At 38.0% G+C, this 15095-nt stretch overlaps 1 protein-coding gene across 1 annotated transcript in view; it reads right to left on the bottom strand.

Moving 5' to 3' along the window:
• Positions 1 to 15095, bottom strand: part of LOC126100203 (protein son of sevenless) — a 185727-nt gene that overhangs the window by 155710 nt on the left and 14922 nt on the right. Inside the window, exons 5-6 of the mRNA XM_049910763.1 lie at positions 864 to 1073; positions 527 to 667 (exon numbers count right to left, since the gene is read on the bottom strand). Coding sequence (XP_049766720.1) covers positions 527 to 667; positions 864 to 1073 — 351 coding nt within the window. The remainder of the gene's footprint in view (positions 1 to 526; positions 668 to 863; positions 1074 to 15095) is intronic.

Genomic DNA, 15095 nt, shown 5'->3' with positions numbered 1-15095 from the left:
TACGTACTTACCACTCGCCACGCTTCAGCTAGGTGGTCTGCAGAATGTTTAAATGATTGTATTTCCAGGTTTTGCCTCTAACGTTGCATTAAATAATAATACCGACACAACTCGACAACCTGATGATGATCTAATGAGTGAAACCAGGTATGTCACAATAAATGTGTATCAATACAGTTGCGGTGCTTCTCATTAATAATCAATGATGGAAAAAAATAAACAATTTTTAAATGTTCATACCATTACAAATGCATAAATACATTGACTGAAATCCTACATCAGTGTGGCTGTAGCATTATCAGAGTCCTAATCCACCCAAACACAGACCCAGAGAATATAACACACCTCAGTGCCCATACAGCAAAGATAAAAAGAAATTTTTATTCTGTTGGAGAAAAGCACATTACCTTCTTTTGGTGATATGCCATTGAAATTAACATGTACTACCACATCTGTAACCTTCAGGATTAATGAAACTTTAAAATTCCTGTAAAACTATCTGGATAGTAATAGACATTATTTTTACCTCTGCTAATTCTTCAAAGCAGCTTCCAATCGCAGGTACTTGTTTCTCTTCACTGATCTCAACCATATCTTCCAATGAACCCAAGAAAGTTACAGTCAGTTCATAAATGTCCATTATATTACTAAACATTGCGTCGAGCTCCTTTGAAAAATAAACGATTAGTGTCTCACAACTATGTTTCATCTAAAGCTTTATCAATGCAAAATATTAGCAATGTGTGCAAGACTATAAAAATATATATTGCATCAAAATAACATCCCTATTCTTAAGAAAATAAATCCTTTTATTCAGACATGCTGAAGAAGACTAACACCACAAGTAAATTGAAAATGATTACCTTACTGTCAGAACTGACAAGTTTTGCAATTTCTTCACGGAATACTTTGATTATCATGTGTAAATCACGTAAATACTGTTTCTCATCATGAATTAGGTCTTTTACAACCTCTTCGTACGTGAGTGACGTGCGAGGCGTCAGAGGATCTACGTCATCGGCAACACCAGCAGAAACTCCATCGTCGTCTTGGTAGAACATGTCCATCAGCACCTGAGAGTGCAAAATTTAAAAATAGATTCATATTTCAAATTTTGGGGTTTAAAAAATAACCCAAGAATTTAAGAGAAGAAATTAATGCATAATGACAAACACAAAATGCAAAATCAAACAATGGAATTCACTTAGGAGTGTTAACAGAGTAGGAAAAGATAAACTGCTACTTACTGTAAAGAACACACATTAAGTTCACACAGGCACAATTAAAATACACTTGCGCAAAGCTTCCAGTCACAGCCTTCATCAGCAAAAGAGAAACAGAGGAACACACACCATTCACACATACAAGCAAGCACACCTCATGCAAACATGACTATCAATTCTGACAGCTCAGGTGGTCATGTGTGCATGAAGGTGGTGTTCTACCTTGTGTGTATGAATGGTGTGTGTTTCTCTCTTGCTGATGAAGACTGTAGCAGAAAGCTTAACGTAAGTGTCTTAACTGTGCCTGTCTGCAACTTAACGTATCTTCTTTGCGACAAGTAGCAACCATCTTTTTCTACATTGTTAAACACAAAATGCAGTATGACTGTACAATGTACTTAATACAGAGACTTAAAGGTAGATTTACCGTATTTACTCGAATCTAAGCCGCACTCGAATCTAAGCCGCACCTGAAAAATGAGACTCGAAATAAAGGGAAAAAAAATTTCCCGAATCTAAGCCGCACCTGAAATTTGAGACTCGAAATTCAAGGGGAGAGAAAAGTTTTAGGCCGCACCTCCAAATCGAAACAAAGTTGGTCCATTGTAATACGAGACACAATTTAGGTCGAATGAAAGACGATACAGCTACAGTAGTTTGGTTCGAGTCGTAAGCTTAGCAGTTAAGCTTTACTACGTAGCCACTGCTATGCGTCAGGCGCTCCGTCCGTATTTATACGGGTGCCCTTCCTTTTTCACGTGCTTCGTCTGGTTTGAATCGATTGCTTATTTTGCTTTGAACTGACAAGTGCCGTTTTCTTTGTTATAGGTGTTTGCGTCACTCTTAAGCTGAAAATGCATTACTGCACTGTGTCATGCATTGTTTGTCGCATTCTGTTAGTGCGTGTGTACGGCCTGTCGCGGCTCACGGCATGGCTTGCTTTTGTGCGCGCTACCGCCGTGTACAATTAAAAAAAAAGTGAGGAATCGTCTCATTAGCGAAACAATGGCAAGAGACTGCTATTTGTTGTTACTTACACTGCTGCTTTTTTTGATAATGATCAACAAGAATCAAATAATAGACTGCGTATGATAGAACATGTTCTGAACGAGAGTTAGGCGAAAATTTTTCTCCGTTTGAAAATCTTTGCGGCCGCTTCTTTATTACATCAAATTCTGCACAGAAATTAGAGTCATCTTAGATTTAAAAATCCAGTCACTTGCCGTGCTTCATTTCTGACTGTATCGCTGTTAGGCATAAGAATAATACGAATATAAACATGACACGATACGTATATTCTTCCGCGTTTGCTGTTGTCTCACTCTAGTTTCGTAGTTTATTAGGCAGACAGGATTTAAATGAGAGAGCAGCAAACACGAAAGAATACATGGCAAAATGTTTATGTCCGTATTATTCTTATGGTGAAGAGAATCTATATGTGATTCAAATTTCATCTGGTTCCTATTAGCAACCATCTCTTCTCACAGATAGGAAAAAATTCAGAACGTAGAGTTGGCCATATTGACAAACAGCCCAAACAGTCTTGCCAGTCAGATTTTCGTAGTACACTGAAATTGTGCGACATTCGAAGATGAACAATACGGAATTTGTATTTACTTCGTTGGATAATGTATGAAAATGCAGTGGTCGAAACTCGCGGCGGAGAAAAAAAACTCGTCTTCCACTTTTTTTTTTTTTTAAATTTATTTACTGACGCAGAGGTTTTGGCGCCAGTATTTATCTTTGTGCCTACAGAGCATGCGTGCGTAGCGCTACATATATTCGACGGCAGAAGTTAGTTGTGGCGGCACGTACCAACGTTTTTCATAACTTCCGCTTGCTTTGCACTCGATTCTAAGCTGCAGGCGGTTTTTTGGATTACGAAAACCGGAAAAAAAGTGCGGCTTAGATTCGAGTAAATACGGTAAAGCTCAGAGATTCATGTACAAGCTTCTGTGCTGGCACACAATTGAATATGGTATAGAGGTGAATTTGCACAAACTTTTTTAAAAGTAATAATAAAGAACACCATACCTAAGCTTGTCACCCCTATTACCCTGCACATATCTTGTTACCACAAATGAGACAGGAATCTTTCAGGGAGTGATGACAACAGCTGATACAAATTATTTCAAGTTACTTCCCACAATTCACACATGGAAACTCCAATGAGCATGGTAATGGACAGAATGGATAGTCAATTTGATTTTTGGTTTAAAAAAAATTTAAAAGAAGTCTGTTTCTCATCACCTATTACCTAACAAGGTGTGGAAAGTAACTAGACTCCCAAGAGCATGTAAAAGGTTTAATCCATTTTTGCTACATTTTTCTTCCAAACCTTTAAAGCTCATTGTAACACTGTCCTTTATTTCAAGTACTCACGATATTACAAATTGCTCTTGAAGAGTAAAAAGATTTTGCAGCTTAGTCAATTTTGTCCCTATCAGCAAACTGGACTAAACACTGCGCAGCATCTAATGTCCACTTACGTAATTTGGTGAACCAGTTTGCCTTAAAACATAATTCTTGATGTCAAACATTTAATATGGAGTTTAACTTAACACCATTTTAAGACATCCACTGACACACAATAGTAATCCCATTCTTGTAAACCACTTGGGTCACCACATCACAAGCATCTGCAGACCAGCCTTCACATGGTCCACACCACTTCTTTCTCTCTGAGGAATCTCATTTCCGCATTCTTTTCAACCTTCTAGTTTCACCATCCACTTCAGTTGCCCACACCCAAGTAGGCCCTTTGTTTTTATATCTTTTACTGTCTCTTCCACTCCCTTAGTTCTCTTAAAGTGTCACTTCACATATGACCCATCCTAGAAACGCCATTGCTTGTTTTCCAGAGATTCATTTTCTGCGAGAATAATCTGGGATGCTTTAGTTAATAAGTCTTGGTTGTATAAGTGCTAATAGTTTCAACAACTGTTTGTAGGTACTGTAACACATTGTTTGTTTGTTGTTACATCTGAGCTTCGGAGTACAGTGTGCAGTTTGCACACTGCGTATTTACCCTGACTGATCTTATTGTTTATATCACCGATATTCTTGTCATTTGATGCCGAGGTAGCCATCAAATACTGAAATGCTTGGCGGGCTTTAATTTTCTCTGTTTCAATTTCCACCAGTGGAATTCCAAAAAGCCTCTGGTTGAAATGTGCTTGACCATGGGATTGTAATTTTCAACAAGTATGCAGGCATGAATTCTTCCACTTGAATGTTATCACAATTACAACTGTGGTGACAGAAATTAAAATAACAGTCAGAGGTGAAAAAGTTGTCTTTCAAAGGTTTAACACACAAAGAAACAACAACATAACAATAACGTGCTAACTGTGCAAACATTATAATTTGGGAGTTATTTTTCTAAAGCGTAGTGCTTGAGCATTTTCCATACATTTTACTGCCTTACAGATTAGTTTGAGAAATCTGCACGAAACAAACATTAGCAGACACTATCTATCAAAGACAGAAATTAACTTTTGTCGACAAACATGGATTACAAGGATGGAGGGAGGGATACGCGACCAATAATTGTCATAAAAGGAGTAAGTCAAAAAGGCGCACAATTAATAAAAATTATGATTTTCACAATTTTAAAACAATTTATTGAGTAGAAAATGGGGAGAAATTAGGAAACAAGAAACAGTAGGTTGAATGTACAAATGTTAGAGCAGAAATGAATTTTCAATAAACACTTGATGAAGAAGCAATAAAATGATGGAATGAAATCTGAAAGAGAGAGAGAGAGAGAGAGAGAGAGAGAGAGAGAGAGAGAGTGTGTGTGTGTGTGTGTGTGTGTGTGTGTGTGTGTGTGTGCGCGCGCGCACACATCTACATCTGTACTCTTCTGCTAACTAAGAATGAGGACTGGACAAGCAAGAGTGGTAATTCTTTAGGACTAACAAACAGCTAATTTATGGAGTCACTGGGAAGTACCACAATAAAACTGAAGACACCATTTCACATTCACAAATTCCAAGAAAGCATATTATAATGGATTAATGAATACTATGAAAATGTAATTCAACCTGTACCGTATCAACGACCTTGATATTTTTAATACTATATGAAAAACTTCAGAGTTGCATACCAGTGAATAATGTGATATTGAGAATGATCCGAGAAAGATGCAAGTGTAGCAACTCAGCTTACCATTCACATTCTGGTTCGCAAATGGCAACAAAGAGAATGTATGTGATCAAATAACTTATGATCACAGATGGGAATTCTAACTATTGTCCTTTTTAAATAATGAAAGAGAATGTCAAGGAAGTTATAAGAGATGCTGAGGACATAATATTGTACATTCGGATGGTTTAAAAACTGAAGGCAAAATTTGTTTCAATCTATATTTTTAGTTCCCTTTAGAACGTTCCATGTTTCACAAATTATCCTAATGCCTAAGAGTGGAGCAGCTGATTGGTTATTTATCATAGTTTATCATTGTTGGCACGTAACTAATGAATTTCTTTTGCTCTAATACTGGAGTCACGGTCCTCATCAGTTTTTGTTTTTTTCTTCAATGGATAATCTGCATTACTTGCAATTAAGTACATCTACTGTGAAACTGAAGCCAATGTGCCCAATAATGATGCAATGTAACGAAGTATTTACAGGAAATCTTCAAAGTTTTCCAACTCTCACAATACTTTTGACTTGTTTTGTTTAAATTCTTATCCATATATAAACCCAAACACATTAGAGATTCTGACTATCCACCTGCATTTCTCACCATGTACGACACTGACCAATGGTGTTGCACACACTGCTGTGCATAACTGAATATAATGTGATATATTTAAAAAGAAAGATGATGAGACTTACCCAACAAAAGCGCTGGCAGGTCGATAGACACACAAATAAACACAAACATACACACAAAACTCAAGCTTTCGCAACAAACTGTTGCCTCATCAGGAAAGAGGGAAGGAGAGGGAAAGACGAAAGGATATGGGTTTTAAGGGAGAGGGTAAGGAGTCATTCCAATCCCAGGAGCGGAAAGACTTACCTTAGGGGGAAAAAAGGACAGGTATACACTCGCACACACACACATATCCATCCATACATACAAGACACAAGCAGACATTTTGTCTGCTTGTGTCTTGTATGTATGGATGGATATGTGTGTGTGTGCGCGCGAGTGTATACCTGTCCTTTTTTCCCCCTAAGGTAAGTCTTTCCGCTCCCGGGATTGGAATGACTCCTTACCCTCTCCCTTAAAACCCATATCCTTTCGTCTTTCCCTCTCCTTCCCTCTTTCCTGATGAGGCAACAGTTTGTTGCGAAAGCTTGAGTTTTGTGTGTATGTTTGTGTTTATTTGTGTGTCTATCGACCTGCCAGCGCTTTTGTTGGGTAAGTCTCATCATCTTTCTTTTTAAATATATTTTTCCCACGTGGAATGTTTCCCTCTATTATATTCATATCATTAATTTGAATATAATGTGATTACTTTAACTAACTTTTAAAAAACCATCTGACAATCCTTTTAAGTATTTTACTGTTAAAAATGTCTATTGTGACAGACAAGAATGCATAATTCATGTGTAACGAGTTTAGTTCTGATTCTTGTCTATTACATTGATTATCAATCATATGTATAGATACTAATAATGGACCTAACTCAGGGCCATTCAGAATTGTTACAAATTTCTCTCTAGTAGGAAAGGAAAGGACCTTTTTTTTTAACTGCTTTAACAAATTGTGTTGTACTGAGAAAGTATAACTGAACGGAACAAATATGTGGACACAATATGTGAACTCTCATAATGTTACAAATAAAAATAGAAACAATGCACCACAAAGGAATTATCCAAATTGAACGGGAACTGGAAGATGTCATGTACATATGCAGGTAAACAAATGATTACAGTTTCAGAAAAATTTTATGTTTTATTCACAAGAAAGAGCTTCACAAATTGAGGTAGTCATGAACAGACTGGTCCACCTCTGGCCCTTATGCAAGCAGTTATGTGGCTTGGTACTGATTGACAGAGTTATTGGATGTCCTCCACAAGGATATAGTGTCAAAGTCTGTCCGATTGGCACATTAGATACTTAAAATCCCGAGCTGGTTAGAGGGCCATGCCCATAATATTAAAAACATTCTCAGCAGGGGACAACTGGGGCAGATCTGGCGAACCTGCTGGCCAAGGTAGGGTTTGGCCAGCAAGGAAAAAAGCAGTAGAAACTCACACTGTCTGCAGGTGGGCATTATCTTTAATGCACACCATGAACTTGCCATGAAAGGCAACAAAATGAGGCGTAGAGTACAGTCAACTTAGCACTGTGCTGGAAAGGTGTCGCAATGGCAACAAAGGAGTCTTGCTCTGAAAAGAAATGGCACCCCAGACATCACTCCTTGCCGTACGGTGGGTGAAAGGAGGGATGGTATCCCACCACTGTCTGGGGTGTCTCCAGACACACAGTTGGCCTGAAGTCTCATTGCCTGGACTAAAATTGTCTTCAGTGATGAGTCCTGATGACAAGCAAAGATGTGTCTGGAGATGCCCCAGACAGCGGTGTGATACCAACCTGTCACACACCGTACAGCTCGATAAATGCAGTCTGCAGTCCCATTTCACTTCATAGCAGGATCCTGTCGGTTGCCATCCACGGCATCCTTCCCCATGCAGTACAGCGACACATCGACGATACTCTAAGCACTGTTTTGCTGTCTTCATAGCAAGCTATCCTGGGTGCCCCTTTCAGCAAGATAATACTCGCTCGCACACTGCAAGAGCTTCTACTGCTTCTATTCATACTTGTCAAACCCTATCCTGGCCAGCAAATTTGCCAGTTCTCTTCCCAATTGAGAACATTTGGAGCATTATGGGTATGCTCCTCCAGACCATTTCGGTGTCTGACAATCTAATGCACCAACTGGACAGAATTTTGCACGATATCCTGCATGAGGGCACCCAACAACTCTATCAATTAATGCAAATCTGAATAACTGCTTGTACAAGGGCCACAGGTGGACCACTACATTACTGACTGTCTCAATCTGATGCTTTTTCTCTCTAATAAGTGTTCAAATTTTTCTGAAACTGAATCATTTGTTTGTCTGTAAATGTACATCATACCTACCGATTTCCATCCCACTTGGATAATTCCCTCATGGTAAGTCTTCTCTCTCTCTCTCTCTCTCTCTCTCTCTCTCTCTCTAAATATATATTCTACGTAATTTCTGTACGCTGTTAATTCCAAAATGATTGCAGGGATTTTGGTGTTCTCCACCAGGATCACTACAGTTAAGATTTAATGCTGTGGGAAATAATGTGTTCATAAATCTATGCATTAACTTAACATACAAGTAATTTGTCTTTTCATGAAAGCAAATAAAATATATGCAATATGAACACCAATAAAATATATAACATTGAAGAACAAAAATGACCACATAATTTCCTGAGAATGACTGCAGACAGCTTTTAAAAAAAACAAATAAAAAAAAAAACAAAACAGGAACTGCATCTCGAGGTTAAATACAAGAAGAAATTATGGTTATCTTGTCAGATGCAAACAAAATTTTCCACTCTACTGACATGCATGTTAACATGCATATAGCACTTTTCTTATTGACATCACTGAAAAACAACTTTTAATAAATATACTTATCTGACTTACAGTATACAAGATTTTGTTTACTGATATCTATATTCAGTAATAAAATACACACACACACACACACACACACACACACACACACACCACAATTTCACTACAAAAGGAAATTTATGTTAGACATAAATCACAACAGACCTTTACAGATCATTTTTTGTAATGGTTTTGTTCATAATTGGTGACAGTACCTATTCAAATTCTTCTAAACAAACATTTAATGCAATACAAATTGATTTAAATATGACTAAGGAACCTACATGCTAAAGCAAAGTTCAGTAACTGATTTTTTAAATTGTATTTTATGACCATCATGCTTCAACTTAGTATTCTACAAATAATCTGTCTGTCCCTGAATATAAAATTACAGACATGTTGCATAGCTACTCATGCAATCAATGGAAATACTGTAATATGGATATTACACATAGAGAGAGAGGTTAACACACGATAAACAAATTAATGAGAAAGAAAGAGAAAGAAAGTTTGGGAGAACTGCTCAGAGAGCTTTCATGTTTCAGGGCTACAAGTATTCAGAAGAGCAATTCACAGGTAATAAAGAATAGTTAAGGGAACAATGCCATTGAATGCTACATACCACTGGCTTTCTCAAATCAGAATGGATGCATGTAAAGCATATACATAGGAAGAGTCAATTATCATATTTGTAGAATGAGAAAGCATGATTAAAGAAAAAATTAATAGAACATTATGTTTTGTGACTGGTAGACACTGGGTTATCAGTAAATGTCCAGAGGAGTATGCCATAAGAATTCTGTATGGCACAAAAGTGTCTGTAACATCTCATGGACAACAAGAATTAATTATACCTTCCAAAAAATTTTTCTAACTATGGTTAACTGTGAAAAACTGAATTAAAGTATCTAATATTTGTTATGTATGCAGAAACTTAATAAATTTTAATTTTAACAAAAGTGTCGTAGTTATTTAGCAGCAAGGTTGATGAAACGGTTAAGGAACTAGATGCAACCAAATATAGTTTCGCTCGTACACATATCTGTAGGCAGTAAGCAGGAGTCTGCACGTTCTTTCATCCCAATACCCTACACACCAGCACAACCAGACAAGCACACACTCATATAATTGTTCTCTCTCTCTCTCTCTCTCTCTCTCTCTCTCTCTCTCACACTCACACACACACACACACACACACACACACACACACACACACACACACTTGATAATGATGTACAAGCAATACTGCACAAATTTGTATAATGCATTTTGAAGGAAAATATAAGTACTGGCTTCAGAAGCAGTATTTCAGGTACACTGAAAGATTTTTAGCAACTAATCATTACAGTTGACATTCTTTCCATTTAGACACAAACTGAAGACCACAAGCTGAAATTGGAAATGTTTTGTCTTTACAATAGACATTTAATTAATGGACAGTTCTCTTTCTTTCTCAAAAGAACAAGTAATGTGACTGCACTAGTTGTAATAGCTACAATGGAAATGTAAAATTGCCAAATTTAATCGACAACACTAAAATACTAGCAGTGAAAACTTACAACATTTAATGACAACTGAGCCACTCTTTATCTGTCATTACAGGGCGACCCAAAAGTCTGTTAACATTCGAAAATTCAATACCACACAGACTAATATAGGTAGATAGGTAAAAATTTGACACACACGCTTGAAACGACACAGATTTTTTTTTTTTAACCAAGAAAAAGTGCACAAAATGGCCAACAGATGGTGTGTAATATGATACAGCAGTAAACTGCATAAGAACTGATTCTTAGCAAAGGCAATGTTCTTTATAACAACTGCTCAACATGTCAGCAGTAATTCATGAACAATACCTGTAGTCAAGGGACGATATTGGGAACAGCACTATACAGCATATCAGTAGGTACAGCAAAAAATTCTCATCGGATGTTTTCTTTTAGCATCCCTAATCAGGTATAACAACTGTGGGAAACTTGCGACTTTAGATAACCCCATAACCAATATCACACGGACGGTCTGAGGGACATGAGAGGCCAAGCACGTCAGAGCTGTGGCTCAGCAAGCAATCCTCACCAAACAATTGGTGTAAGAGATCTTTCACATGTCTAGCAATATGCAGAAAAGCTGAGTCATAGAAAGGCACAACAAAAAGATTGTTCAAAAGATAACTTTCAGACAGTCTTTTTGTTGTGCCTTTCTGCGACTCAGCATTTCCGCAATATCGTGAGTAGCAACTACATTTTTTCATTATATTGTTACATTCCACCCTAGATTTTCCATTGTTTGAATGTGCAGAAAAGTCATACCTTCCAGCAAGTGTTTTATCAGCCTGGCTAGGGTCAATGCAATTCTGTAACATAATGGTGTATCTCGCACTCATCATGCCGACAGTTAGAAAATCAGCACCCTGCACTTCCTCCAAGGGAGAGGATCCACTCATGAATGATGTGGTAAATCTGCACCACACCATGACTTTCACATCATGCAATGGGATTTCCACAACAGTTGTAGGATTTTCTGTAGCCCGAATACTGCAGCTGTAGGTGCCGACAGATCCTAGTAATGTGAAACGGGTTTCCTCGGTTCAGTGGTACCTGTTGGCTGTTTTTTGCACTTTTTCTGGCTTCAATAACACCCACACATCATTTCAGGATTGTGTACCACGATTTACCTTTCTACCTAAATTATTCCATGAATTAGTTCACTATCAAATGTTAATAGGCATTTTGGTCATCTTATAAAACATAATTACTAAAACAATTATGATTCTTACACAGAAATCAATAAATGAAAGCCATGTATCAAGACTGTGTTGCAAAACAAGCCCAAGTTATTTCTGTGTGTGGAAACCTATTTGCACCTTTGCCTTGACACTGGAGCTAACAAATTTAAAAATTCAGGGGTTTATAAAATTGCATGTGGTTCCTGTGACAGGATCTACGTGGGTCAGACTGGGAAGGACTCCCTAACAAAGTTTAGAGAACACGTGTACAGAAGTAACAATAGTGCACTAGGCCACCATTTAAAAATGAAGGGCCATGTTTTAATTTCAATGGATAAAGGTATAAAAATCCCTCACATCAAGCCTAAGAGTAGGGAACTTGATGTCCTGGAGGAACTCTAACTGTATGTGCACCACAAATTAGATCCTAGCATGGTGATTAACAAGCAGATTTCAAGCAACCCGAATTAGTTTTTTCATATCTTTGATGATGTGTTACTTTAGTGGTCTCATTTTCTCATTTGGGACTGCTGCCTTAAGGACTCTCATTTATCATGATTCTGTTTGTTTCATTGATTTATTCCTATATTAATGGATACTGTTTTTGGAGTGCCCATGCAATGCTTTGTAAAAATATGTGCCTAGCTTTCCTAGTTTGCCTAACACTTGCAAATACAACTGATGACAGGGTATTGCTGCCCTCAGCACTGCGTGCTCCTCCTGCAACAGTTTCTTGGTGTTTTTTTAAATAAATATTTGATGGTTTGTTCATAATTTTCAATTGCTGTTCTCATATTTTTGTTCATACCTATTTTACATGTGAGGATGTCCCACTAATATCACTATTTGCCTATGTACTTTCGTGAGTTTTGATTATTGTGCAAAATATATTTGGTTTTTCATTCTTAAAAATGAGTGTGAGGACTTTGTTTATACTGTCCCAAGTGCAGCATGCTATCGTGCAGCAGTTTTCGGCAGCCTTTCTACTAATGGTTTTGATTTATTCCTGGGGTTTTATTATAAGACTTCAAATTTGAATTCTTGTACTTGCGTAAGAATACATTTTTGTAAACTATCCTATTCCTCCATACATTGTATCATACCTTCAAATCAAATAGTCTATATAAGCTACTGTTAGGATCTGTTATGCCATTTAATACATACACTATGTGATCAAAAGTATCCCGACACCTGGCTGAAAATGACCTACAAGTTCGTGGCGCCTTCAATCGGTAATGCTGGAGTTCAATATGGTGTTGGCCCACCCTTAGCCTTGATGACAGCTTCCACTCTCACAGGCATACATTCAATCGGGTGCTGGAAGGTTTCTAGGGGAATGGCAGCCCACTTTGCAGAGTGTTGCACTGAGGAGAGGTATCAATGTCAGTCGGTGAGGCCTGGCACAAAGTCTGCATTCCAGAACATCCGAAAGGTGTTCTATAGCATTCAAGACAGGACTCTGTGCAGGCCAGTCAATTACACGGATGTTATTGTCATGTAATCAACCAGCCACAGGCCATGCATTATGAACAGATGCTCGATCGTGTTGAAAGATATAATTGCCATCCCCGAATTGCTCTTCAACAGTGGGGAGCAAGAAGGCACTTAAAACATCAATGTAGGCCTGTGCTGTGATAGTGCTACACAAAACAACAGGGGGTGCAAGCCTCCTCCATGAAAAACACGACCACACCATTACACCACCGCCTCCAAATTTTACTGTTTGCACTACACACGCTGGCAGATGACGTTCACTGGGAATTTGCCATACCCACACCCTGCCAACCGATCACCACATTGTGTACCGTGATTTCGTCACTCCACACAACATTTTTCCACTGTTCAATCCATCAGCAGCTGCTCGACCATGAAATCCAAGTTTCCTCACCTACCGTCTAACTGTCATCGTACTTGCAATGGATCCTGATGTAGTTTGGAATTCCTGTGTGATGGTCTGGATAGATGTCTGCCTATTACACATTACGGCCCTCTTCAACTGTCGGTGGTCTCTGTCAGTCAACAGACGAGGTCGGCCTGTGCACTTTTGTGCTGTGTGTGTCCCTTCACATTTCCACTTCACTGTCACATCGGAAATAGTGGACCTAGTGATGTTTAGGAGTGTGGAAATCTCATGTACAGATGTATGACACGAGTGACACCCACTCACCTGACCACATTCAAAGTCCTAGAGTTCTGCGGAATGCCCCATTCTGCTCTCTCACAATGTTTAATGACTACTGAGGTCACTGATATGGAGTACCTGGCAGCAGGTGGCAGCACAATGCACCTAACACGAAAAATGTATGTTTTGGGGGGTGTCCGGATACCTTTGGTCACATAGTGTAAGTATTTTAATGTATTTTACTGTAGTATACGGGTTGTTCTTATTAATGCTGTGATCTATGATGATGTTCATTGTCACACAAGGCCAACTGTAGCCTTTTTGTTACTTTCTGTAATTTTTCTTGTATTTGACATCATTTGGATCAGTAAGATCATCATCCAGTGGGCTTTTAGTTTACTTTGCTCTGGCTAGCATGATTTGTTCACTCCAGTTTTCATTTTCAAGCATTGGACTTGACTGATTTTCTCTCGTGCACTATACATCAGTGCTTATACAATTTCCTCTATTATGTACACTCGTATGTATTCTGTAAATGTGTGTCATTTATTTTGACTTTCTGTAAGACTGTCTGATGATAGGTCACGCCCGAAACACATACTAAAGAGTATGGATTCAATAAAATATTTCTAAGGAAAATTCAGGGACTGTTATTAGGGACCAATCAGCATTGCATATGTGTATTGGATCAACTTATATTTTCTTCTTTTCTCCTTTCTTTCTTTCCAGTAAGTTTTCATTGTTTTCCAATCTTTTTCTCTTCTTTCTTCTGTCCAGATTTTGGCCGTCATTTTCTTTGTGTTCCCCTGGAAATCCTTGAAACTTTTGACATTTGCTCTGAACTTCTCTCTCTCTCTCTCTCTCTCTCTCTCTCTCTCTCTCTCTCTCTCTCTCACACACACACACACACACACACACACACACACACACACACACACACACACACCTATTTCTTCCCCCATTATTTCTAATTCCCTCACATCTGAATTAACTTTTTTTGATCTGCACCATTAATGTTTTTCAGTTTCTGTAAAAATGTTAAAATTCTTTTTGTTACTTTTTTTAATCTAGCCCTTTTAGTCGTCCACAGAATACAACTCTCTTCTTCCTCTATTTGTCTGATATTAAGCCTATTCTTTCATAAACTTCTTCATTACTTTTTAATTTCCAATTCCCATTATTATTATTATTATTATTATTATTATTATTATTATTATTTTTAAGTGAGGAGCACTCAATATCACGGTCCACAGTGCCCTGACAAAAGTCACCATGCCAATCTCATGGGTGGGGACGATAGCTGCTCCACATGCGGAGCAGTTTATAATGCTTTAAAGTCTGCCTCCCTTCCCCACCAATTTAGGGATGAGACCTGACAGTTCACAAACTTTCACCACTCTTAACACTGGA

Source organism: Schistocerca cancellata, chromosome 9, assembly GCF_023864275.1.
Source record: "Schistocerca cancellata isolate TAMUIC-IGC-003103 chromosome 9, iqSchCanc2.1, whole genome shotgun sequence".
Classification (NCBI taxonomy): Eukaryota; Metazoa; Arthropoda; class Insecta; order Orthoptera; family Acrididae; genus Schistocerca; species Schistocerca cancellata.
This window is presented reverse-complemented; position numbering and strand designations above follow the sequence as displayed.